The following is a 27,305-nucleotide window of genomic DNA, read 5'->3' on the forward strand; positions in this document are numbered from 1 at the left end:
GCCACTGCGGCTGGGATTCGATCGCGCGCCATCAGGCTTAACAGTGCAACGCCAAAGCCACTACATCACTATGGCGAGTACTTTCATTTTCCATGTTTAGTTACGCGTTGTGTTAATTACGAAGAATTCTGTCACGAGAGACTTAGGATACAGAAGAGCAGGGTGACGCGAGAGTAATGATATCATTTTATCGATTGACTCTTGGGGGGCTGGCGCACGGCAAAGGGAGGTATAGAAGCTGTCTTGGTTTCTGCAACCAACTGATCGGTTAAAAACACCAGAGCTTCAAGACAGTGCAACAAATAAGGTAATACGTTTGCTGAGGTGCTGTATACCGTGACTCATGATTCTTGGTTTCAGTATACCGAATGCAGCTCAGGTGAGCGTAGCTAGGTTGTTGGTAAAGGAGAGCTTTTATTGAGGATTGGCGGCTCCTTAAATTCTTAAAATGTTAACAACAATTAGTGGCAAAGACGGAGATGTTTCGACGCTTTGCACACTTCACATTAAGTTTTTCTACCTAGCAGAGCACTAGCTTCAGCACAGGCGGTCTATAGTGAGCTATAGGCGCGAACGGGGAGTGTGTTGCTAATGCATATGCAAAGACAGCGCATGCATGTGCTTGAAACTTGAAAGAGTGCATGCGGTTATGTGTTATCTAGCAACACTTTGTAACCTCTCCTAAACGGGTCTTCGATCGGAGATTGCATTCATGGCAACTACTATGGTCTTTACCATTGTCACGAATGCACGATGAGAATGGAACTGACAATGATTTCGCCCTGTTTCTCTCGTTTTATGCATTTACAGCGTATTCGAAGCTCACAGTCTGGTGAACAAGCACAATGCAAAAGTGCAGGCACCCAAAATCAAAGAGCTTTCGTTTTCTGAGACCTGCTCGTCACTGGCACGACCACCTTGGCTAATAATATGTTTGTTAAAACGACCGGGCCGTGGTACCTGTTTTTAAGAGCTACTCTGTAGAACAAATAGCTTTGTGAATACGAGCACAGGTGCTTTGTTCTTACGCCGAAGGCTCTGTGGTAGGATTCGGTGGTTCCTTGCCGGTGGCCACTGGCATCACTTCCATGCTGTGCCGGTCGACGAACCTTGTTTTTGTGTCCAAACCTCCCTGCTGAAAGGATAGGATGATATATCCTTCCACGAAGGCGCATACCCACTACGGGGGATTGCCTTCCTCTCTTTCGTCTTTTTTTCCGTGAAATCTAACTGCCCGTACTCAAGCAAGAAATTCGCACAGGGATCACCACGCATCTTACAACTTGTCAAATATGGTGTTATTTAAACCTTCTAAGATAAACTTTGGGTAAAAAAAAAATCGAGGATGAAAAATTTCGTCATGAGCCCTACATAAATAAATGATGAATAATTTTTAGCCAATTGAAATAAATAATAAACTTAAAGGAAAATCGTAAGACTGAAAGTTCCTCGAACGGTGAACTGGTTTGCTGCGTCAGCCCATCCGACTAACCCCAAATGCCCGCAACCGTGTACAAAGCTTTGCATTCCTGTGATAACTCTCCGGATTGTATACATTTAATAAAAGCAACGACGATGACATGATGATAATAATGATGATGATGATTCATTATTTAATGGCGTACACCCACTTATGAGAATCGAACATTTGTTTATTTATATATTTATTTTTGATGATGATGATGATGAAAAACGTTTATTTTCTCTATTTTGCAGTGATTTTTGCGGCTTCAGATGGAGTCTTCCATCTTCTCTCCAGGGTCGGTTCCCCTAGTCCAGGGCTCCGCTGAGGGTAGCTGCCCTGCGTGCACGCCTTACTAGTCCTTGTTGGACTTTCAGGATGTCGCTGGATAGCATCCTCTCCCACTGTTCCGCACTCGGGTTTTTTATTATGGCTAGCCCATCTATTTTCTGGCAAGCCCATGTGGTATGGTATAGGGTTGGTATGTCTCCACACCATGGGCACTTGCTCTCGTACTGCGTGGGGTAGATCTTGCTTAGCATGTTTAGGCACGGGAATGTTCCCGTTTGTAGCTGCCGCCATGCTACGGCGTCTTCTCTATTTAGTTGTTTGTGAGGGGGCGGGTATTTTCGTCTGATGCCTCTGTAGTAGTTTAATATCTCTGAATAGCTTTGGGCTACCGGCTCGGGTTCCTCAGCGGGGTCGGGATTGTTGGATGCTCGGTTTGTTGCGTGCCCTCGAGCTATCCTATCCGCCTCCTGATTTCCCGTAATGTCGGTATGTCCCGGCACCCAAACTATCGTGTGTTTGGCCTTTGAACGTATGCTCTATGAAGTGAGGATCCAAGTAACGTTCGCAGACTGCAATTCCTTCATCTATAGGGGAATTCTGTCATTTTGGCTTTTCCTATTTCTTAAGATGTGGGCGAAGGTGGCATGATTACGCACTTGGTTGTCTGGCTCATAAACCGATGGCTAACACGTACAGTTATCCTTAAGGCTGTAAAAGGCTTTATGCACATCCAGTGCACATACTAGAATCTATGTGAAGCGAAGCCTAATTGAAGCGCTTAATAAAATGCTGTACGATCCCCTTCAACCATTTAAGGGTAAGCGTTCCAGCCATGGGACAAATCAAACTTTACCCGTTGCCTTCCAAATGCACACTCGGACACCATCACTCATGAGTCTGCATGCTACATACCCTGAACTCATGGGTCTGTCTTTCTTCTTACGAGCAGCTCTGCGAATGCATGCAGCGAAATCTATATGTACCATGGCATTTCTTGCTTACCGTCTGTATTCTCACCACCGTTATGGAAAATGAGCGGCGCTCGGCGTGTTCATCTAAGGGAGTGCATCATTTCTCTGTCGGTGCCGTTGAGTCAGGTAGCAGAGATGTACTAGCCTGAAACTGCAGATCATCACTTTAACAATCGCACCCGTAGTTTGCTCACAGAAGAATTTCGCGCATCACCAAGCATGCGAGGAAATGTAGACAAATAATTGTTGTTACAACGAAAAACACACTTTTATTTCGTTAAATGCGAACACGTACAACTATGTACAAAAGGCAGAGTAAGAAAAGCAGAATTATTGTTGTGAGCATTTGCCCGAGGTCGAATACGAATCATCGTGTTTTTAAATGGCTTTTCAATGATACAACCGAATACCGCAGTGCTCAGTGATTGACTATGGCACCCGATCTTAAACGCAACCGCACAACACACGTACGGAGAAGGCATCCGAAGAAATCTTTCGCTGTTGACTAAGACTGCTTGTTCATATCGTGCTTTATGGACTCAAGCTGCCAACAATTTGAATTCAAGATCGTGTTTCTGCCTGAAACACGTTTGCCTGTGGCATACCTGGCAATGATGAGGTCATTGATTGCTGAGAATCTCATAGAACGACGACAAAGGACAAAAACGCATTGCACACGTTCCGCAAATGCTAACCAGAAGATATTTTTGTTGTTCATTCATTGTACTTAACGTCGTGATCAAAACAGCGAACGTATCCCCAAAATGTGTCATCTGCTCAATATACACGAGAAAAGAATGAAGCAGATTTTACGGAGCCTATGTCAAGCAGTCAAGGATTTAAAAAAAATTACAATGCTAGTAACAATTATCTTTCTCTAGAGTCTAGACAGCGAAAGCATGCAGCAGAAATATGCATAATTTAAGTCTTCTTGTTGAGCCTATACTTCATTGACCCCGCGCGATACGACTACCGCAAACATCAACGAAAGGTAACAACAGCAGTGTGTGTTCTGGGTAAGCTAATTATCACAATATTTGCATAGTTCAATTATGCACAGGCACTAATGTTAGCCTGCGTGTGCCACTTGCATCACGTTTAGTTTCTTGTTGCCACAACAAGCTGTTTATAGGGCTGGCAACGAGAAAAATACAAGCAGGTAAACTTGCCCGCGATGTGTTCTTTTTCATCAAGCAGAAAAAAAAAAATTCAAAATTATCTGTGCGGCTAAGTTTTGCTTGCGTATTTTGCGAGATTGCTAAAAGTCATGTAGAATCGTCTGCTGATTCCTTTAAGCTAGCCCAAGCAAACGTAAAACTGAGTTTACTGAAGGCACAGTTAAAATAAGTCACAACGTGCATTGTCTGTCTTGGTCAAAGCATCCAGCGGCGATTTAAAGAGGAATGGGTTTTGCCCTGAGAAACCACTGCATAGTCTATACGCTCGAGACACGTTGTTCCTGCAATCAACAAATAACTCCTTGTGTAACTGCTCGATCGAAGAACGAATGGTCTCATATTTAGTGCGACTGCAGGCTTTGGCCGAGAGTGATACAATAGTAATACTTGAACGTGACTTATGGTAGCCGAATGAAATGTAATGAATGCAGAGTGCGTACGCTTAACATCATGTAAAGTCGTGATGCTGTTTTGTATAAAGTCAAGCTTGTCGCATGAATAAAAAAAAAAAGAAGGAAAAAGAAAACGTTACAAACACCAGCGCAGTATGACGAAGGGTACACTGCACAAACAGTGACCGCCGACTGCCTAGACTTAATGATATTTCTTTTTATTTCTTTATAAGTGACATCTCTATGCGGGGAACATAACTGTATTTGCATACGCTAGTTGATTGTCTGAAACGGCTTTAAATTGTGGTCATGTGTCGATGTCACGTTTCGGTTTATGCAAATGTGGCAAAATATCTCTCTTTCTGCCTAAATAAAAGGCCGGAGTGCTTTCAAAACTACTCTCGTTAACGCAATCAACGGAGCAAAGCGACTTCTACAGCGCAGAAAAAGACAACAGAGCTTGCGAGTGTCACATGTGCTATGTACAGCCCCAAAATAACACCACTGAACAGTGAAGCAAACAGCGCAAGACAAGTTTGCACGCCGCAAGTCAGGCACAAAAGGGAAAAGACCGAACAACGATTTTCGGTACCTGGGGAGAACGCTTTTGACTTGCTAACCATTGGCCCACACTTCGAACTCTGGCGTATTGTATGACCTAGCTGGGTGCAGTGGGTAATGCTTTCTTTTTTTTTTTATTTATTGCTCAATCCCGTTCCTACAATACAGAAATCGCAAGAAAAATTTACTGTTTTACTTTTTGTAGCCGCTTACAAGAATCACACGTAATGATTTTTGTGACTTCCTAAGCGCTATAGAATAAAACCTATTAAACAGGTAAACAAGGAACATCCTGTTATGAAAGCTGGGCCCTAAGTTAACTAACATGGCCGAAGGCGTGGAGCGTATGGACGCGTTATATTATAGGCGTAAACCGATTAAAACGTCTTATGTGACGTCACAGATGTCCATGAATAAATCTAGACGTCTCGTGCCTCTCCGTCTTCCGCTAGATTTTTAGCATTACTTTAGTACACAACAGACTTCCTAGACCGGCTGTGTAAGTGTAGTGGCTTCTTGCGAGAAATGACCAATGATCTATGAGCAAAAGAGGTGAAACAAGCCAATTGCGACGTCATAAGTGTCAGATGAGCCGCGTGATTTCAGGTTGACTATCCTTCGTGTGAAGCTTGTTATGAAAGATTGTACAATCATTTGTTGCTTGAGGAAATATCATGTTGTTTTAGGAGCAATACACTATTCGCTTGAAATTGCGGAATATTTGTATTCAGGCTAGATGCAATATACATACCGTATATACGTATAGGGGAGTGAACTGAGATATGAGAAATGTGCCGGAACGGAAGTGATGAAAACGGTAACAGGGTGGTATTCTTGTAATCGCTAGACTTATTTTAATTTTCATTGACTTTCCTTTGGGTTCTGATTCTGGTAAAGACAATTATTAGTGAAGCAGCGACACCATACTGACTCCACGACCACTCCTTAAAGTCGAATTCTTTAGATTTTTGTAATCCCATACTAGCCACTCTAGTTATCTGAAAGCTGTTTAGAGCCCTGTTGGGCTTTTACACCTACCGCCCGAACTTTACTTTTCTGGATGGCCAATACAGGTGGGTTTCGGACTGCCAATACAGGTGGGTTGTCGCGCAGTGGTGGACAAGTGCCTCGTTTCTGTCCCAGGAAACCTAGGCAGATGCTTCCCCAACTTCGCACCTTCCCCTTGTCATTACGCCCCTAAGTCCCCAAGTTAACGAGCACGAATTCCGACCCTTCCGTCGCTCCTAGCGTTCAAAGCCCCTCCATCAACGCGCTGTAGACGGCGAGTTTACCATCTGTTTAGCGGCTTTAGTAGTGTTGTCCTACGCTGTTTGCTTCGCTGTGTGCACTTCCCCCGCCACCAGTATGACTGGTATTCCACCGCGTTGGTCAGTTCAAGAAAGCACCGCTCAAAGCTCTGGAACTTTCACGGCCAGGATTCCGAAGAACAGAAGGAGCAACGTGGGGACCAGTGCCGATGCCGCAGCCGCAGGGTCCTCCGGTGGGTCTTGGAGCTTGACAGCGTACACGACTGCTCCTGGAGACGGTTGCAGCTTCAGCGCCGCCGGCTCGCCGTACGTCCACTGTTTGACCATGGCTGGAGCAGTCGGCTTCTTCGACGAAGAAGACGACGAGCCGTGGTTCTTGCATGTCGTCGGCCAGGCGCGGCTGGTCACCTCCTGGCCGCTCCTGTTGAAGAGGAGGCAATGCGCAAGCGTTACACATGTCTGCATCTTTTGATCTGTCGCGAAGCATGTGTCGCCAAGCACTACATGAGGTCATGAACAATGCTTGCACGAGGGACTAAGACGTTCATGCCTTACCAGATAAGCGATAAAGGCCAAACAAAATATATTTGGTCGATTGGACTAGTTTCCAGTACAAATTATATATTACACGAATGCTACACTGCATTACTATTTGCGAAATACCGTGATACCGGAGGGGTAGCCGTGAGCAGCAGCGCTTCTGGCGCCATCATGTAACGATTATGTGAGTTGAGTTGGCGCCAGCACGTGAGTTGAACCTTAGCGCATAAAACTACTATTGCAATGAGGCGCCACAGGTTACTTCGTGACGGCGTAGAAGCGTCGGCAGTAACACAATCGTTAATGTATAAAGCCCTCCCCCCCCCCGCTCCTTCGACGAGGACAGCACAAGATAACTTCTGACATTTTGTGGTTGAAAAAAGCGCCGCAAGATACTTTTACCAGCGCCGTTGCTTCCATCCCCTGAAAAAGTGTTCCGGTATTCCATAGGCTGGACAATATGTATATACAGGCTCGCTAAAGCTCTTCGTATATTGGAGCATATACTTCTTGGGACATGTGTCTGAACTTCGTCGTTGTTCCGAATCGCTAAGCCCGAGACACAACGGCTGACAAACTCATGATCCTCTCACCTGTTCAGGACCAGCTGGAAACAGGAGCCCTCGAGGTCGATCTTTTCGTCGCCTATCCTCACAGCCAAGGAGCGAGGTTTCGTCAGATCCAACTTGGCCTCGAAATTAGCCCACGAATCAGGGAACACCATCGAGACGCCGTTATCGCCAAGCACGACAGCATTGCGTCCGAGTAGGGACGCCTTTCGGCAGCTTCCCGTATTGCTTTCCTCCACGTTCCAGCCAATGTCGAGGCTCTCTTGTTTGGCGCCTTCAACGCCCTCTTGGGGAACGGCCTCTTCCAGAAGGTTCTCGAGCTGGTGCTCTTGAGGCAGGTCGTAGACGATGCGCGCCGATGGCCGGGCCTTACGGAGAGTGTGCAGAACGCTGGCGTTCGGTGCCTCTCCGTCCGCAGACCAGACGACGAGCGTAACGTTGGGCATCACATCGAGCAGCCACGAGAGCTGCGCCAAGGACGCTTCCACCATGGACGACCGGACCTTGAAGGCGACGCGCGTGAGGTAGGGGTGGCCGCAGCTCACTAGCCGTGCCATGGATTCCACCTGCGTTTGACGGGGTCAAATTGTTTATAAACTGTTGGCTCTTCATATAAATGAAAACAATAAGGGAAATCAAAAAACATTATTTTGAGTAATGTCCAGAAAAGCCAACGGAAAAGGAGGCCCAGGAAGCAACGGGGAAATGGGGCGTTCTTAAAGAAGAAAACAAAGACCACAGCGGTGTAACTCGGATTCCGATCCGTCTTTAGCCAGTCAAAAGCATCCACGCACATATGTATATGCACACAGACAGCAGTATCAAATTAACAGAACAAGTAGCTTACGAGTCCCAGTGCGTTAATTTCGTGCTTTTTTTTATCGAGTGAATCTACTTGGTGGATACTAAGAAATCCAAATCCAAGAGAGACAGAAGAGATTCTACTAGAGGAAAAGCAGAGATGTCGGTAACAGGACCAGCTCTAGCCGGCCATTGTGCTCCGAGGAAAAGAAAAGATGAGAAAAAATTCCGGCAAAAACAATCTCAGGATGACTGTCGACGTTAATGCGATTAGCAATGGAGCAATTTAGCGGCACACCGCAATTGCCCACCAGCAAATCGCCTCGTGTGTGAGGCGTGTGCTGCAGCTGCAGGCTCCTCTCTGGCGTTTCCCTTCGCTGAAGAGCGGCACATATGCACCCAGTGACACATCCAGTGACCAAGATGCTGTCAAAAATCGAAGTGATTCAGTGGAGAACGGGACGTGCCCAGCGGCCCAAGTCGGCGTGATAGGAAAATGGTTAGATCCGGACCTAGATAGATACCGGAAAGTGCGTGGAGTGTCGTACGAATGCTAATCTCATTGAAAGAGGGATATGAGGAGTGAGGGTACGGATAGACAGTAGGATGTGACTATGTACATGTACGTGTCCGAGGGGCCCGTTCACAGCCTTCGATCTGAGCTTGCGTTAACGAAAGATTCCGAGAGTATTCGTGGCTCGCTTCGTTAATATTATGTTCGGCCAAGGGCCTAGTAATATCTTTTCACTTAACGGTCTGTTAGTTGGCGCTAATACCTGCCGTCAATAACCGTCAATGCCTGCCGTTCACAGTCATACGGGGGGCAACAAGTATGCATTCAATAACATTAAACAGACTGATCAATTTCACTAGTATGTGTACGTTCATTCTTGCAGTTATGTACAACCCACACTAACGTGGACACTGTTTCCTTTCTTCAGCTGTCGCTTTCCTTCCTAGCCAGTGTTCCTCTTGCCTCCGTCATTGTGTGCTGTAATAAACGCTAGATTGGATGAAAGCGTGTGTGTGCTCCACTGTCTCAGGCACATTATACATATGATGGTCCGGTGCCACTTCGTGCGTTGGATGCGATGCATATGACTGTCACCTAAAGGCAACACCTATAGTCTCAGCCTGTGCTGGAGGTGCTCATGGGTACGTTATATAGATGCTACACAAAATCCGAAATTTCCTACGGGGATTAAGCCTATAAAATTTTGGTGACACATATTGGAATCTGCATGAAGTAAAATGATTTTCGGGAAGTGGTTAAATAGATGCTATACAATTAAATGCGATTTTCTTCCAATATGCAGCGTGTAATGTGGTGCAATGTATTTGTTTATGCGCTACGCAGGCGACAACTTTAGTGTCCTGTAATGCTTATGCTGTACACCTTTCTCAAGTGATGCCGAAACACCAGCATCAAACCAGGCGGACGTGAGTCATCCGTGGAGCGATGCCACGAACACGAAGACGATGTACGATGTTGAGTGAGGGATGAATGGCGAGAAGAGGTGTACGCACACGGAAGTACGACAGTCTGTATACCCTTAAGATTTCTGTACCTTTTTGTGCCACAGTGGCTCGTACATATTTAAAGGATTGGTCAAGAATTGCCGTATACCCATAACATGTGGTCCAGTAACGGGGTAGGTCAAATATAAGAAATTAAAGGAATTCAGAGCGTCCTTACATATTATGAGCGATTTGATTCAGACGAGTGCGCGCTTTAGATATATCTATGACTGACGTTATTTGTACATTTTTTATGTCACGACTTATTGCTTGATTTGGCAGAGCGTAGGTGCGCTCACTGGCAACAATCTGATGATCAACGTCCAGTGCTATAAGACTATAGATGCCACATTTAATACCTCTGCACACAGAGCGTGTAAAACTAACCGTTAATACTTGGCGAAGTAGCCAAAGAAAGTATAAAGACAGAAAACATCGCAACTACAAGAGGAACCTGTCTTGGAAACAGGAAAGCAGGGAAATAGGCATTCAAGCAAAAACTGCATACCTGGCCCCAGGAATAGGCGCCTTTGGATTTGGTGTTCCAACCGAGGGAGATGATGGCGAAAGGATGGAACGGCGAGCTCTGGCGCATGAACGAGTTCGCCTCCACGGGCGGCTTTCCCGCCGAACCGGCGAGAACGTCAGCGTGAATCCACAGGTCGAGCAGGTTCTGCAAAACACGGGAAAGAGGAAGCACGATGCCGCTTAAATACTCTCCACGCCATTCACACTAAAAAGAGCACGCGAGAAACAGACGTCGCGATAGCAGAGGTGAATGGCAATGAAGTTTAATAGACTTCGTTCATTTGGTTACGTTGCACTGTTACGTTGCAAGAGTATGGAGGAACGAAAGAGAAGGAGACGAAAAGAAAGCGTTCAGGTTGATTACGTGCGCCGTGCAAGGCCTACAGTGCCTACGGTGAGACGCGCAATTCCGCTGCTTTCTATACTATATGTTATATAGAATTATACTTCTATATTACTGTATACAAAACTAGACTGACATAATCGCGAGTGTAATAATGGCGAGTTTCATCGATCCCGCCAACCCGCCATAAAAGATGCCGGAAGCTGTATAGTTCTCATCGGGCTGGAAGGTTACAATGGTAGGAAGAGCCGTTCTTCTATTTATTCTTTCAATTACTTTTTTTCATTTTTGCCCCGACAAACTGACTTAAGCTTTGAAATGAAGGGTGAGGAAAGCGAAGATGAGTGGTCTACGACAAGAGCGTGGTTGATGATATGTGTACCCCGCCATCTTCTCTCTAATAATTCAGTGGGAAGATCCTCCGCCTTTCCCTCAAGATTGCCTTAAACCCAAGCGCAGCGCCAACAGCGGAAAGACGGAGAGGAGTACACGCATCATGGCGCCTGCTTGATGCGCGAGCGCTCTGAACGTGACAAAACCAGTTTACTGGCAGCGAGATCGTATACTTTGCTTTGCTTACATGAATCTGTACCGAGCGGGTGCTGTCAAAGGTCGATTTCAGCAGACATTAGAGCTCACAGCATTTCGATTAACTCGCTTCAACGGGCCAAGATTTCAGAGACAGCGTGCTTCGAGACAATGCACACATCGTGGGCGCATCTCTCTTGTTCCTTTTGCTGACCGCCGGCCCGACGTGGTCGCGCGTGTAGTACGCCCCCGTGCTTGCAGAGGCCCCGTGCACGCCCGAGCTACGCCTTTTATAATAGGGACATTTCAACTTTGAACTAGACTGCTTGACACAGAAGGGCGACGCTGGTTAGTGCTAACAAAGGGAAAATGAGACGTCCACCTAATCGCAGCAATTGCTACAAGAGCAACGGAAGCAACTACACAAAGAGGTGTGCGAAAGTGTATACGTGATTGGCGGGGAGGGCCCAGTCAACGCTCCTATAGGGAAATCACTTTATTGAAGAGACGAGCTTTAGCAGCAAGCGACGGAGTTACGAGCACCTCGCCGCAGCCTCGCAGATGCGCGTGTTCAGACAAGTGAAAAACACTTGTTTCATCAGCTTGACGCTCCGCCAGACGTTGGCTGACGATTTGAACCGGCGTTGTTGTGTCTCGATAGCACAGCTCCGCGGGCTTTCGATTGCGACTGAGTATAGGCACGGTTATTTATCGGGGACATTGATACCAGAAAATCACCTGTGGACGATTTTTGTCTGCCCTTCGTTGGCCCTACCGGGAGCGTATTCTGCAAAATCGTGCAACAACAAAGCGTTTCGCGGAGAACCCAGACCCGAGCATCTTAGGCGCAAGGCGTTTGTAGGTTACAACACAGCCCTTCTCTTCAGTGCGCACATCGAGCGAGTTTTCAATGTCACTGCGGTTGCCTATCCAAAAGAGAAAGAAAAAGAAAAACAAAAGAAAAAAAGAGAGGGAAGATGACCAACTAAAGTTTTGAAAAGTAAATTGTAAGTGAAGATAACGTGAAGGGCTGCATATAGTACTCACTAATCAACAGGATACCTGGTTCTACTTAATGTATTTATTAAATGTTAATAAGGGATAGAAGGGTAGTAGCGCAAAAGTAATCGATTGCATTTGAATAATTTCTCAGTTATTTTCATAGTCGGTCACATATCTTTTTTTAAATCTATAACGTTTACAAGCCTGGTCGTAAAGAATGATGAGGTGTTCATAACGTCATATACGAACGGGCCACAGATGTAAAACAATTTCTGCTAATTTGTTCCCGCGAATTATAATGCACAAAGAACTCTTCGCAAGTCTGTGCGTCAATTTGCATAATCATTGAGTAAAGATCAGCGCTACAGCAGCACTTTCCTGCCTCCGTGCACACACCCCGCCCTCTGTAAGTTTGTTTCCTTTCTTGTCCGTCCTCGCGCAGTTCGCGCATAAGTTGACTTGCAAAAGCCTTCATTGACCTGTCAACTTTGACAGTGATGCCACAAAAAAAAAATTTTTTTTGACTCTGGTCACATAAAAAAAAAAGCTTTAAAAAAAAAGTGTGGAGGTGCGGGGTATCGATCCCCGTACCTCTCGCATGCTAAGCGAGCGCTCTACCATCTGAGCTACACCCCCGATTTTTTTTCTTTATTACATGGAAAAGAAAACTGAAGGTGTATTACAAAGTGGACACAACTACACACTTAAAACTCAGGCAAACACACACATGCATCCAACAAGTGCATCCAGTCTGGCGGAGGTTCCTGCGCAGCGTAGACACTTCTTACATAAGCAGCACTTTCGTGAAAGAAGGACTTTGTAGATCGCGGGCTTTCGGCATGGCGGTCACACAGTCTACTTCTCCATAGGCTATGTAAACCAAGTACTATGAACATTTCATAGAGAGGACCACCCGTAACCTTAAACGGTAGAAACCTAATTGTATATGGAGTCATGTCAATGTCCTCTTTAAGCGTCTGTTGGAAAATGTCCCAAAAGAATACAGCGTCCCTACAGTCTATGAAGCAGTGATCTATAGTTTCGGCACGTGGGCAGAGCCGACAGTTTGTTGACCACGGCACAAAGCAACCCCTCGAATTCAACCAAGTTTTAACTGGGAGTGTTTCCGAATGTAATTTAAAGAAAAATGTTTTTACTCCAGGTGGTACACACATTTTTCGGACGCGCTTAAGTACATTCTGATAAGGTCTGCTTAAATAAGGTGCACGATACAAAGGATCTGGGAAAATAGAGTCCACCAGTGCCGCAGAAATTGCTTTTCGACTCGCAGTGAACACGTACTCCAGGCTGAATCTAACTTTCAAGAAAAGAAATGTGTCAACAACCTCCTTAAGAAAGCCCCAAAGAGCCTGTGGGACATCTTTGGCATATGATGACGCTACTATATTCGGAATATAATGAACTGAACGGAGTTGCAACACTTCACGCAAGAATGGATGGTCATTGTCTCGAAAGAAAAACAGGCGTGAAACAATTTGCCTGATGAAGAGGTGGACTAATCTTAGACCACCACGTTCAAGAGGGAGGAACAGATTGTCGCGCCGCATCGATTCACAACTGGAACTCCAAATAAATGTTGCAAATACGCGATGCAGTGCCTGAAGGCGACGTCGTGAGCAGTGCAGTACTTGCAGCACATACATCAGACGGGAAGCTAAGAAAACGTTACACACTTCAGCACGAAAGAAAATTGACAAATTCCGCCCTCGCCATGAATTCACTTTACGTTCAATTTTGCCAACTTCTCCCGACCAATGAGCGTTGCTATTTCTATACTGTGAGAGAAGCACACCTAAATAACGCAGATCTTCTTTCCATTGAATGCCTGCGTAATGTGATGACATTGTGGCCCATAATCCAAACCAAAAACCTGAACTTTTTTCAATGTTAACGCTTGCACCAGAAGCCGCACAAAATTCTTCTGTAATTGCAAGAGCAGTTTTCACGCTCTCTTTATCTGTACAAAAAAAGGCCACTTCGTCTGCATACGCAAGAACCCGAACCTCATTAGTCAGTAATTTAAACCCTTGGAAATCTTGTTCTTTAAGAATGCTCGTACAAAGTGGTTCTAAATACAAGCAGAACAGGAGCGGTGACAAAGGGCATCCTTGTCGTACTGATGATGCAACCTAATCGAATCGGAGAGAGAGCCATTCACTATCAGCCTCGTTGAACCATTAGCATAACATATCCTGACACCTGTAAGGAGCAGGGACCCGATATTTATATGCTCTAGTACAGTAAACAGGAATGAGTGATTTACCCTGTCGAACGCCTTAGCCAGATCTAGCTGTACCATTGCCACCTGTCCAAACCCCTCAGCTACACACTCTAGCGCCGATCTCGCAACATGAATGTTCGTCTGAATGGACCGGCCCCTGATGCCACATGTTTGATGATCACCGACCACAGATCTTATTACAACTTGCAAACGGTTAGCTAATACCTTAGCAAAAATTTATAATCAACATTGCATAAGGAGATAGGCCGATATCCGTCAACGTTTTGCAATTTAGTCTCATCATCGCTTTTGGCTGTAAGGACGGTGTGTCCTTCGTACATTATGGCGGTTAGGTACCCTACTTCCAAGGCCTCACGGTACACCTGAAGTAACAACGGTGATAAGAGGGAACGAAAACACTGATAAAATTCGGCAGTAAGGCCATCGGGGCCGGGCGTCTTGCCCTTCGCTAACGAATCGATGCATGCAGTTACCTCATTAATATCAGTGTTTTCATTTGTATAATTGTAATCATCCTGATTTAACTGGGGCAGCAACGATACAATTTTTTTGGCAGCATCTGTATCCAATGGCTTATGGTCTCGAAATAGTTTTTGATAATGCTCGAAAAACGCTTTAGTTATTAGAGTAGGCTCATTAACAATGATTCCACCATACTCTATATCTAGTATTTGTTTCGACAGCGCGTGTCGGCGTTCATCACCAAGGGCCCTACTGCAAGGCTGTTCTTCCATGAAACGCTGCTCCCGCGCACGCACTAGTGCACCCCTGTATTTTTCTGGGTTCAAAGTTTGTAACTGTGCCTTGACCTTATAAATATCATCCCCGATGGGCAAGCCAATGTAAATAGTGGGGGGTCTACCACGTGGTCAGTTTTTTTTTTTTTTTTCACGGTGTGTTGTGGAGAGAGATTTGTTTGCGGTTTTAGTTTAACGTTTTCTGTGGTTAAATGAATATTCCCAACCAATATTAAAGACATCAAAGGCTATCCTAGGCCTAGTGTTTTTTTTTTCTCAGATAGGCCGAAAGAAGCGACCGATCACTGAAAAACCTGCGCTGTGGCGCCAGTTGAGTAATGCCTGCACTGCCTTCGCATGCAACATAGGCCAATCAAATATTGTATGAAGGCTCGAAGTTCCATCAGTTATTGTCTCTTCTTGTTTTTATGCTTTTGATGAGCCCTGATCCATAGTTTGTTGTACTTCTTTTACGCATTTTCTCCGTTTACGTGACTGCGGCCTGGTTGTTGTCGCCGTTGTCGCTCCCGATTGCTATCCCGGCGAATTTGTTTCACGCGTTGCTCGTACGACCGGCGTCGTCTGTTTCTTCTTTTAGACGCAGGTCTAGGCAATCCCCAATGTCGAAAGCAGTTGACACGTTGCCAAAACGCGCATCTAAAAGAGAAGGACGTAACACCTTCGGTAACGGTAGCTGCCATTCCTTTTTTTTCTCTCGACGTTGCGAACAACATGTCGACATTGGACCTCATCGGAAACGCCGATAACTCGGAAAGCGACGATGACGACTACGTTCCATCGACTGAAGAGAGCGACGCATCCGACTGTGACACGGAGACTGGGAGTGACGTTGAAGAGCGACTTGGCGCGACGACTGGCCGGACGCTGCGGAAGGGCATCGTAACGCCGCGTCTGAAAGGCAAAGGGGGCATCCTCTGCGACGGAAAAGAAGGCCCAGCACAGGAAAGTGTTCATAACGTGGCGAGCGCTAAAGACGACGCGAAGGAACAGGATGAGGGCCATCTCGCTGCCAAAAAGGACGAAGCGAAAGCCGACCTTCTCTGGTCCGACTTCTTGCGAGACGTGGACAGCGTACCCAAGAAACGGGCGGCCGTTGCCGATCCCGGCGAAGCGTCTACTTCCGCCGCCACTTCACAAGTGTACTCTGTTCCCGAGAAAAAGGTTAAGATTACTCAGCTGCTGGATTTTGCGGGGGAAGTCGTCGAGGTCGACAAGGAGGAGGCAGCAGGCTCGAAAGAAACGCGCTCGCTCGAAAAACAGGAAGAAGATGCGAAGGCAACTGTACCTGTCAGCAAGAAGCCGGGCGGAGTCGTAAGTGTCTTAGATCGACTAATTAACAAGAAGCGAAAGATTAGCACGCTGGACGAATCGAAGCTCGACTGGGATAGCTTCAAGCAGAGCGAGAGCATTGCGGAAGACCTGCGGAACCACAACAGAGGCAAGGACGGCTACCTGGAAAGACAAGCGTTTCTGCAGCGCACCGACGAGCGGCAGTTCGAAGTTGAAAAAGGACTGCGGGCCAAGAACAGATCGACGCACCGCACCTAAGCGGCCGTTGCAGCGGCTCTTTCGCGTTCCTGCCAGTGAATTCCACTCACATTGCAAATAATTTAGAAGCTTGAGCTGCGTTTGGAGCCACATTTCGCACGTTGTGCAATATGTCGTGAATAAAAAAGAGGCACCTTTTCAGGATGGTCTGAAGCGCGATCACATTTCAGCAGCTGTGTTTGAAACCGTGTCAAGCGCTTGTTAATTGGCGTAATGACTAAATTTTACGATGGCCTTGTTTGCAGAGTTATTGCCATCGCATTCCTTGCTGTATGGAGGTGTCCCACTTGTAGAAAATAACAAGAGCATTTCGTGGGAAGACACTCAGATTACTCTCACAATTGATAAGTATCTTAGAAATGAATGTTCTTCAACGCCCTGGGGGCGTCTCGACTTTCCAAGTGTAATGTGGGCCGAAGTCCGAGCACCTAATTTGTATTTGAGCTCTGATTGCAGATATTATAGCATATGAAAGCGTAGGCCATGGCTTTGCACTGCTGAATTCGAGCTGGCGGGCTTGATCCTGGCTGCGGCGGTCAAATTTCGATGGGGGCGAAATGCAGAAAAAAAAAAAAACACTCGTTCAGGTGCACGGTAAGAGTTCTTCACATCGTTGTTTGGACACGTAAAACCGAACAATTAATTTGTTTCGATCTCATCAAGGCCATGAAATTGAGCCCTCTTTGAAAGATTACCACCAGATACGCCAATTCAGATCACTTTTCTGTCCAACAAACTACATGAAAGGCGTACATTAATTACCCTTGGCCAGTAATTTCGTGTTCCAAGCATGGCCCGTAGCGTACATCTCGATGCTCAAAATCTTGACCTGCCTGGAAAGTTTGTAAACATTGAATGGTTAAGAACATAATGCTAAATTGGCTGATCAGTAAACGAACCCTGCACATCACTCGCAAGATTTTAGGCAAATCCACTTTGGAGCTGCGTTTCATCTTATGTCGTGCATAATATGATGAGAAATAACTGAAAGAAGAAGTCTTGAAAAACTTTAGGGCAGCCGTAATTTTTCCAGTAAGCATGCAGCGGAAACATATTTCAAGGTCGGCTATGCGTCCGCGATTTGTTGGTGATTTGCTGTCAATCTGACGGAAGATCATTGTAGCCGCTTCCACTCATTGAGAGAAGGAAGAGGTGAACATGATGGAGAAAAAAACACTATGATTAGTTATCAGCTATGTTAAATCCTGAGGATTTACGAGCTATAGTCAGCCGGTTCAGTGGCAGCGAAGAAGGCTACGGTGATGATAGGGGTAGCAACACGTGGTGAATGAACAACAAAGAAAGTGGCACTGCAAGGCGTTTGACAAGCACCTACAATGTATGCATAACTGCCGCCTTCTTCTATGGCCGACGTGTTCGTGACTCCTCATGTTATCATCCCCAGCATAGTGAATGATCCACCGTAAAGTCAAGTCCAACGTTAATATTGGTAAAGGGCTCTCCAAAATATCCTTTGCCCTTATTTTGCGTCGATCCAATGCTACATTTGGCTGCGTTTTCCCATGTTGGCATAAATCACACTCTCTACGTCAAGCCGTGTTATGGTAGTTCCTTCTATTTTTGGTACAGTGAAGGAACTTCAAAACACTAGACAGGGAGGACAGGGGAGGGGAGGAAGGGCTTCGCGCATACACTTAAGACTCATTGTCCGCCTCTGCCCTGCTCAACGACGGCGTAGGCGCAGACACACCTGTGGACTCCACATGGACTGCGACTGCGTCTCCGACAAGCTGCGACACTTTGGTGCAACATGTTTAGGCTACCTGCTCTTCTTCAGTACATCCCAATTGATGTGTCTCCGACAGCGTCAGCGCCTCTTCCCCTTCTTCCTGCGTCACTGATCACGCGTCCCGGCTGTCAATATGCGACAACTGCGCGTCTCCATTCATCGCCACCGCCACGCGTGTGGCCCACGGAACGCTGACAAGTTCGAAATCACATCCGCCGCAGCGCCCGCAACTCGGGGCGTGTTCCACGCGGGCTCCTTCACGCCCACATGCACAAGTCATTGCCACGGCACCATGGCCCTTGCTCCTCGGCTGTTATTCAACGGAGCCGGGGCATTGAACCTAGAGACAGACTTCCTCGCGGCATGCACAACCCGACGGCGGCTGCGGAGAGAAGGGGGGCGCCACGACGCTTTTCCGCGAAAAGGAACACAAGGCTCTCTCCCACAGACGGAATGTAAACAAAGCCCGCGCCCTACTGGCTCTGAGAAGATGAACGCGCGCGGCGCCTCTTCCGGCAAGAACGGGACCGTGGCCAGAAGGGCGCGTAGCAAAACGGGTGATGCGTGTAGCGAGCGCATTGGGCTGTTCGTCTACAAACAGCGTCACAGTCTACAATTGCGTGCAGCACTACGGAGTCTGAAGCCAAGTATGACGGGAATCCCCGGCCACACGTGTCATTCTCACCATCCCACCCCTCCCCCACTCTGCCCAACTGAATCCTACGGGGCGCCCCGTGGAACACTTTGGGAGCGTATAACGTATACATTTCAATAAACACTTCAACAACAGCAACAACTATAAGCGATCGGCTGAGATGGATCGTGTTAATGCAGTGCTGTCGAAGTAAAAAAATCTTTCAGAGAAGCTTCATCCAAACGCTTATCAGGCGTTCGTTGCCTAATGGGGCCTCCAACAACTGCCGCCGTAGTTAGACGGTATTCTGGCATATACTGGGAGATAGGAAAGGGCAGATGCCACTGCAGGGGAACTGGCAGAGCACAGTACAGTGAAACTGGCATGAACGCACGACGGAGGATAGGCCACCAATTGGATGGAAGGAGGAATACTGGGCCAACGAGTATATGTAATAAAGGAGAGTGCAGAGACTTTGGGTTCTGCCTCCATCTTCAATTGTGCATAATGCCAAGTGCTTCTTCTTTAATTCTTCAGCTATCTTCCTTTCATTTAGCCTACAAGCAGAAAACAAAATCCACACCTTTATTTTAATAAACGAAAAAATACCACATGTAATGCCCGCCAAGGCATAGAGTGCAAATGCGATATGTGTTGACTGAGTATTAGCTTGGCAAAGGAGCGAGTTATCCTACAGCCTAACCTCGCCGATTGAATTATGCGACATAGATGCTCAAGAGCCGGTCATCCCCAATACGATGGTTTGTGTATATCGTGACACAGACCCAAGCTGCAACGCCGAAAAACGTACCTGATCTCATCTGTGATTAATTTTTTTCTCCATTGAAGGAGACGTTACAGGATGAAGTTCCGAACATGTAGGAGACACGCTACTACAGGTTCAACGTGCTCTTCTGTTTCCGCATTTGGAAAAGCAGATGCATCATATCCCACAGCGCTGCAGGGATTTTAAGAGGCGGGGCTATGTCTCTCGCTTCCTGTGTGGGCTTTTGATTGCTCTTTTTTTTTCTCTTCAGGTTTGCATTTCCTGCTGCCAGTGAACACCTACGCTGGCTCCACGTCTCCCGACTCATTGAATTGTCGCCTCATTTACGCGCGACTTCTCGATCCTCTGGGCGGAACTGTACATGCTCCCCCGCACATCTGGAGAGCCCCCGTGACCTTTGTAGCGAAACGAAAGCGCAACTTAGCGGGAACTTCGGGGGCGACTGTGCCCTTACGGATGACGCAATTGCCTGTACGAAATTTAGGAATATTCGTGGCGGAAATAATTTTTGTCTAGGGCTCTGTGACGGCAGCGGTACAGCTACGAACATATGGGCGCGCCTCCAAGGAAAAGAAAGAAAAGTCGGCACCGTGGCAGTGACCAAAATGCCCTGCTGTGAGTAAGCGAAACCAAGAAGCTCGATTTCTTGTTGGTTACAAAACAAACGCATGAAGCCAGCTGCAATGAAGCCAAGGAAAACGTGGGAGGGAATTAACTTTTTTTTTAATTTATATGTAGACATAATAAGGAAAATGGAAATGAAAGTGGACGAAAATACAACTAGCCGCCGGTGGGAACCGAACCCACATCCTCCCCATTACGCTTGCAGGGATCTATCAGTTGATTTGCTACAGTGATGCTGTCTCTAGTGAAGAGTTAAGGATTCCGTGACGTACATGAAAGCTCTGCTTTTCTACGATTACGTACGCTGGCACCTATAACGCAGTCGTAGACCGTCTGCCATCCATATGGCCCACGCGATGCATCCATATGCCCCTCGCGATAACGACCAAGTTCGCGATGATGACTGACAAAGACATTACAACGCGAATTGCGACAAACCACAGGGAAAGAAGTATAGTAAATGAAAAAGCGCAACTTCAGACACAGTTTATTCAATAGCGCTCTGCCTGACTACATCAAGGCTCGCAGACCGATACTCGTACCGGAACCACTTGATAGCTTTGAGCGATCCCTCATTGCCGTGCATCAATAATTCCGTTCACCGAAAGTGAAGACTACAGCTGTGGCTGCTACGCAGTTCTGGGGTTCTACACTTGCGTTCTACACCTTGCGCCCTTCCGGCGTGCTTCGTGCGACATTGCGTCCTTGAGACGTTTGCCACTTGTCTGCTTCGAAGTTCGTCAGCTTATATACCGTGTAGGCGTGCACCGAAGAGTTAAAGGAAGCCGCATCACGTATGCATTTGCGCCTTCACTTCATTCACTGCCACGATCCTTACCGCTGCACAGAATTGATTCAGAGTCCGCAGAGCGGGTCGCCTTTGATGTACTGAAATAAAAAGGGGTGGGGAGAGGTAAGTGGCTTCACTCTACAATGCATACGTTATATAGGGCGCAAGCAGGCGGCGTCCGGCGATAACCACGCATCTGTGGAACTCCTAAAGGCCCCTCGCCTGATGCACTATTTCCGGCACAATGTGTAGCCGTCGAGCACTTTATAACAGTTCGCATACTTGCTTGTATCCTTGCGAGTGAGCACGAATTGACGGCCGAAGAACAATTTGTCTGCCTGCTGTGGCTGGACTTGGGCCAAGCCTCAAGCGCAGAGATACAGCACTCAGTGGCGTGCTCCGTTTGATGCAATAGCGCTGCTCGAACCATGAAAGATCACGGCTCTTGATCTGGCTGGTTTCCAAAGCGAGCCACGCACATTGTGTAATCGGACGCATTAACTTTGCCTTTCTTTCTTTTTTCTTTTTCTTCCTAAGGAATTCTAGTGTGTTGTTCGCGCTTGACAAACACCTCCCAGCGTTCAAGCAATCAGGAGTAGCTGTCAAAAAAGAAAAATGATTTAGGAGCGTAATAAGCATCACAGCGTTGCGACAGAACGCCCACCAGAAATATGGAATTCCATCCTGGCGTCGCAATGAAAAATGTACTAAGGGAGGGGCCAGAACTATACCTTTTTTCCAGTTTGTTGGGAACATGTCTATTGAATGTGTAACCCTCCAAGTGTCAGCAAGGCACTATCGTTGCCCGCTACCGTTGTGTGTTTGTGCTTGTTGCTTGTGCATGTTGTGTGCGTGTGTATGCTACGTATGTAGCATGTCATGTTCATCCTTGCCATCTGGAGCAGCCTACTAGGCGGATGACCAAGCAAACGTCCCCAGAACCCATTAGATCGAGAATCTGCCTCTGTCGTACCACTGCACATCGTGTCGAAGTCATTGGCATGTCTGTCTAAACTATCATATCCCTCACTATGACGGTTCTATCGTGTCGAAGTCATTGGCATGTCTGTATATAAACTATCATACATCTCTCAGTATCACGGTTCTATAAAAGAACCAATTTACAGTTAAACGAACCAGCATCACAGCAATGGTATCATCAACACCTGCGTCTTTGTCACATCAATATCCACCATCTTAAAGCTAGATCGTCGACCGCCAAAACTTCCTTATGCGGCAGCTGATTAGCTCTTTTAGTTCTCCGAGTGTCAGCATGCAGGAAACTGTACACGAGTTCCAATCTTTTACGACCGCGCTCTTTTTTCCCGCCACTGCAAACGGGATTCGGCTTGCCAGCGCGGTATCTCCGAATCAGAACACATGGACGGTGGCGCGAACGAGCAGCAAATCCGTGTCAGAGCCCCAACTGAAGGGAGCGCGATTGTAGAGCACGTGTTAATGCGCTACACAGTCGCTCGCGCCAGACCTCCCCCTACCAGCCATCTAACGCTGGCAGGCGTGTCGCTGCGAGACAGCGGCGAAGCTAGCGTATCGGCTTTCCCGCCTTCCGGCACGGACGGCGCGGGCTGCTTTTCAAACGTCCGCGCCCGCCGACACTGACGACACAGAGCCACCGGCCGTCGTAGTCGCAACAGTCGGCGTGCGCTTCGAGCTTCGCGTTTGCAAACACGCCGTTCGGTTGAGACGGCGCGGCGCTTGTTATTGTGAGTCACGAGGGTGGCGGCATCGCAGGACGCTCTCTCGAAGAAGAGAGCGGGCGCTCAGAGCGCGCGTAGCCATAGCCACGGCAGGAAAGAAGATGATCACCGTCGGCATCATGGCCTCGCCCAACACACATGCACAGTGGTCTTTCGCGCAAGCCCGCCCCCTTCCTGCAGCCTCACAACGGACAAGGGGTAAACGCAACAGCCAAGCAGGCGCGAGTAATTAGTGTAGAAGAGCCCTTGTGGCGAGAGTACGGCGTAAAGGGGAGAGGTTATGCAGTCGAACCTAAGGAGGTTGTGCAGAGAGCGGTAGAGTGAAGGAGAGGCGAAGAACAGCGTGGCTAATTGCCCGACACGGCTGCCCCTTTGATGGCAATTGGAGAGGCAAGAAGGCCCATTGCGGTGGTGACTCGCCCACTTATGCCGTATACGGCGGCGATGACGACAAGGCGCGCGGGGGACGCAGCGCGCGCGGCGAAGTTTTGAAACATCGCGCGCGAGCGGGCGCTCTCTCTTGGGGGCCACATGCGCCGAAAAAGGGGGCGGCAGTAAAAAGAGAAATAAGCACGGCGTGGGGGCTGCTCTTCACCGTGGCCTCGATCGGCTACGGCCTGTGCTACGGCTGTGTCTCCAGGGCGCGAGCGCGTCTTCAACGAACCTTTAACCCAGTTGCCCTGGCGACAGCGCGACCGTTCCGTTCTGCCTCGGGCCGCGTGTAGTCTTAAATACCTGCCAATTGTCCGTGCCCTTGGCGGCTCCTGTTTAGCGGCTGGGTCGCGGCTGAGGTGCGAGAAGTAGAGCGGACTCTTATACGCGTGGCTTGGTTCAGCCGAATACTCTTCGGAACGGTCGTCGCCTTTACGAGGTACGCGGGAATGTATGAAAGCCAGTTCTTTAGCGTCTCTCGCTACGATCACGCTGGCCTCCAGAAGCAGTCTAACTAGCCCGGTTCAGACTCGTGACGTATGTTGCAACTACTTGAGAAGCTTATGGCAATACTTTAAACTTGAGCATAAGGAATCAAACTGTTCAAACGGCGAAGTTTCCTGTGCCTCGAGATGTTCGCGTGCGACGTGCTCTATACTAATGTGGTGAATTGTGAATCGTGTCGAGCACTATTGCACAGCCGATGAATGTTTCCAGGTGAAATGGTTTCTGAGGCTATTGGGATATTGAGTGTCACAGCTGGTATACAGCTGGAATTTTCGAATGGTCACCATGGTAAGTGTGGAAAAAAAAAAAAGAACTGTGGCACCTTTTGTGCGGAATACATCGGCTCAAAGTGCGCGGTAGGAGACTCGACAATCCTGTTTTTTGTTTCCGCCAAGTTTGTCAAGACGGCGCACTCGGCACTCGTTCGGAGCTACAGCGCAAGAAAAAATAAATAAAAAATAAAACGAAATGCAAGAAAAATAAACAATAAAATAAAATGAAGCTACTCGTGTTTCTTCAGGCACTAATGCGAGATTTCAGGAAATAGGAACAGAGATGGTATGTTTTATTCCGCGCTCTTGGAACGACGGTTCCGGCTGAAAATAACTGAAATTTGAGAGAAGAAAGCGTTTCTCCAAAATAAGATTGAAATGAGTGCTGAACTGATTAACACTATGTTTCCACCTAAACTGAAGGTCTCTTCCCCGTGGTACGAGTCAGCGCATCGGTTGCCATTACGATGATATGGTATGGCATTTTATGGCGTAGTGTACAGATGTGTCCAAATGGAAACATCGGGCGAACGCGAATTGGAAGGCTGGCGCCCGGGTTTACGCGCCCTGGTAAACTTAAGTTTACGGACACTGACCTACGACTATTCGGGGGCTTCGCAGTTGAATACGTCGGCCTGGTCTGGGGGTTCGAACCCGTCACCACTATTCAGCATACGTTCGCACTATGCCAAGAGAGTTTAACTGAATTTGAGTGGTATGGCTACATGGCAGCGAATTAATCGACAGACCGAAGCGCTGGAACATATGTTCAGTGGAAATCCTAGAAGTAGAAATGTATGCCAGCGTTCCCTTAAACGTCTAGCTTGATGATTTCTGCCAAACCCATTTGGTTAAGCGGTTGAAGACGATGACTGTTGGGTCGCCGGTATACGCGAGTCCCCACAGTGCGCACCGTCCCTTGATGCCGAGAATTTGTCCTTCTAATCCTGCCAAGATTACTGCGCTATAGCCGAGGCCCTGTTCCTCGCTATCCTTGGCATGAGCGTCATTCACTGCTGAGCTTTTGCCAAGGAAACTTGCACTTTTACACACAGTCTTGAAAACACTTGCCATCACGGTCGTTTTAGTAAGGTTACAAAATAGTCTGACCGTTGTTGTTACTGCGAGCTGATGATATCGGCGCGCCGGCCGCTTACAATGAAGAAAACTCGAAAGCCGAGATAGTCACAACTTGCGTTAGTTGGGTATTAAGTTTTTGCCATGTGCAAAAGCTTGCAAGCCATAGATATATATAACAATGCTGCATCACATCATAAAATATACAGAGGTCCGCCAAAAGTATTGCGTGTTAGCACAGCCGCTCAATTAGACTGATGGGTGAGTATCCGTGCGCATTGAGCAGAACTTAGTAAGGTTCCCCTTAAGATTCCCGTGAGGAAGTGAACACTCCGCGCAACATCTTTTAGCCTTCCTCTATGGTAATGTCTTAACATTCAAACCTTAGCAAAATAAACAATAATTTGAACCACATCGTGCATACATAATATCTATCGAGTAAGTGAGAACACTGTACTTGAAAACAAGAAAGAAAAGTGCATCCCTGGCAATCAAGAGGTCCCTATTTAGGGGTAAAGGGAAGCACGCTGACCTCGGTCAAGGCCACCATGAGCACTCCGAATGCCTGGGGCAGCACCTCGGTACTCCTCATGTTGAGCTTGAGCGTCACCCGCTTGGGCTTCTCGGTGGCCTGGTAGAGGAGCTCGTTCAGTGTCACGTCCCACAGGCGCCCCCGCGGCGGCTCGAGCACGGGGATGGTGCCGTCGAGCACCACGTCGGCCTCCAGGAACACCGGCTGGTCGCCGCTCAGCGCCGCAGTCAGCCGCTCACGCGTGTTGGTCGCGCGGGACCAGCGTACGAACTTGGACGCCTGCGTCTGGTGCGGATCCTCGTGCTGGGGATAGGCGGCAGCCGCAGCGTCCGAGGGCGCACAGGCCAACACCGCGAGCAGGGACAGAGTGAACAGGAGCGTTGCAAGACGGCGGCACATGATCCCGCGAGGACTGGAAGCAGTGGCCGTCGCCACTGACACCGCCGCACTGGTTGGCGCCATGTCTTCCTCGGTCCTTCGCGAAGCAGCAGCCTAAGAACGCGATCCTCGTCCGGCGGGCCCCAGGCCTCGTCCGCGCAGACGCCACGAGACCCCCTCTAGTCGGTCGGCTGGTGTGGGCCAAGGACGCAGGATTAAGTGCCAGGCGCTCTTGCTAGACCAGCTGTCTGCCTCTATACGTTCGTCGTCCCGATTCGAGAAAAAGCGTCGACTCCCCCCCTCTTGACGCGTCGTCTTCGTCGGTGGCAAGCGCAGCGAAAGGGGACGGGCGGTTATTTTAAATCCCCGCGCCGCTGCCGCTCAGCTGGTTGCCGCGCGTAAACATTGCCGTGAGAGGCAGGACCCCCATCTACGCTCTGCTGTTCGGGTGGCGTCCCGCCAGAACCGTGGGCGGCTCAGCGGAGAGGGGAGACGAGGAGGAGGAGGAGGAGGAGGAGGAGGGTGACTTCTGCGCGGTCGTCGTTGTTGCGTCGACGTTGCGTCGTTGTCGGCTTCGAAGGCTTGTTCCACTGCCGCGCGTCGGGCTCTTCGTTCTGAGCAACGTCGCACGCGCGCGCGTTTGCAAGAGGAGTGCGCCGAGAGAGAGAGAGAGCGAGAGATAGAGAGAGAGAGGAAGAGTGGTCGTTGTACGTACGTACTATACGCTCGGAGCTTCCCATCGAGAGCTCGCTCGCCTGGCCGACGTGGCTGCCGTTCTCCTTCTCATTTACCTCCTCAATTGCGCCGAAGGCTAGCGGAGGCCGCGCAACAGTTTCTCAGAGGAGGATGGGGCAATCTTAGCAATTCGCGGCCGCTCGATCTGCATGTTCCTCAACCCTCCTCCCCTTCCTCCTGCTCCTTCCTGTGGCGCGTGTTTACGCCTCGCCACCGAGCCCTCTCCGCAGGATGGCCGGACCACGAAGGGTGCGCACGCGCGCGTGTCGAGGAGTTGAGGATGTGCCTTTAATGGTCGCCTGGGCTCTTCATGCATATGCGCGCCTTCTAGACGCAGGGCATGTGCGCGCGTGCTCGCGCTTCGTGCTCACACCCCTTCGGGCGCGTGGTGACGTCATTGCGCAACGGTGTAATCTAATAGGCGAGGGTGCAAGGCCCTATTAGATTGCGCAATGGGCTCTTTCACGGGAGATAAATTGGTGGCGGCGGTCCTGCGAGAAGTGCGCCTCTGGTTTGCCTTGTTGATGCCCTGCAGAACGAGTGCGATG

The 27,305-nt window shown here is 48.3% G+C and overlaps 3 protein-coding genes and 1 non-coding gene across 4 annotated transcripts; 1 reads left to right on the forward strand and 3 right to left on the reverse strand.

Moving 5' to 3' along the window:
- Positions 1-2,967: 2,967 nt before the first annotated feature.
- Positions 2,968-26,771, reverse strand: LOC126545345 (uncharacterized). The gene is made up of 4 exons (XM_050193163.3): positions 25,645-26,771; positions 10,060-10,224; positions 7,257-7,798; positions 2,968-6,544 (listed from the first exon to the last, which is right to left on the reverse strand). The coding sequence occupies exons 1-4, from the start codon at positions 26,104-26,106 to the stop codon at positions 6,265-6,267; spliced, it is 1,449 nt and encodes a 482-aa protein (XP_050049120.1). The 5' UTR covers positions 26,107-26,771; the 3' UTR covers positions 2,968-6,264.
- On the reverse strand, positions 11,317-13,981 carry LOC140216280 (uncharacterized). Its single transcript, XM_072286675.1, has 2 exons — positions 13,963-13,981; positions 11,317-13,843 (listed from the first exon to the last, which is right to left on the reverse strand). Exons 1-2 carry the CDS (start codon positions 13,979-13,981, stop codon positions 12,657-12,659), a joined length of 1,206 nt encoding a protein of 401 aa, XP_072142776.1. The 3' UTR covers positions 11,317-12,656.
- TRNAA-AGC (transfer RNA alanine (anticodon AGC)) lies at positions 12,516-12,588 on the reverse strand. The gene has a single exon. It is a non-coding gene; the product is annotated as a tRNA-Ala (tRNA).
- On the forward strand, positions 14,619-16,665 carry LOC126545354 (craniofacial development protein 1-like). The gene has a single exon (XM_050193174.3). It carries the CDS (start codon positions 15,685-15,687, stop codon positions 16,519-16,521), a length of 837 nt encoding a protein of 278 aa, XP_050049131.1. The 5' UTR covers positions 14,619-15,684; the 3' UTR covers positions 16,522-16,665.
- Positions 26,772-27,305: the final 534 nt, after the last annotated feature.

This window comes from Dermacentor andersoni, chromosome 3 (assembly GCF_023375885.2).
Source record: "Dermacentor andersoni chromosome 3, qqDerAnde1_hic_scaffold, whole genome shotgun sequence".
In the NCBI taxonomy this organism is placed as follows: domain Eukaryota; kingdom Metazoa; phylum Arthropoda; class Arachnida; order Ixodida; family Ixodidae; genus Dermacentor; species Dermacentor andersoni.

What these genes read in the sequence shown, in the direction of transcription:
- LOC126545354 (XM_050193174.3), top strand. Translation starts at nt 15,685, where the DNA reads ATGTCGACATTGGACCTCATCGGAAACGCCGATAACTCGGAAAGCGAC.
- LOC126545345 (XM_050193163.3), bottom strand. Translation starts at nt 26,106, where the DNA reads ATGGCGCCAACCAGTGCGGCGGTGTCAGTGGCGACGGCCACTGCTTCC. An exon ending in TCATGGTGGCCTTGACCGAG is followed by an intron (nt 10,225 to 25,644) that starts GTCAGCGTGCTT and finishes CGTGTTTTGCAG; the next exon opens with AACCTGCTCGACCTGTGGAT. An exon ending in TTCCAGCTGGTCCTGAACAG is followed by an intron (nt 6,545 to 7,256) that starts GTGAGAGGATCA and finishes CCTCTTCAACAG; the next exon opens with GAGCGGCCAGGAGGTGACCA.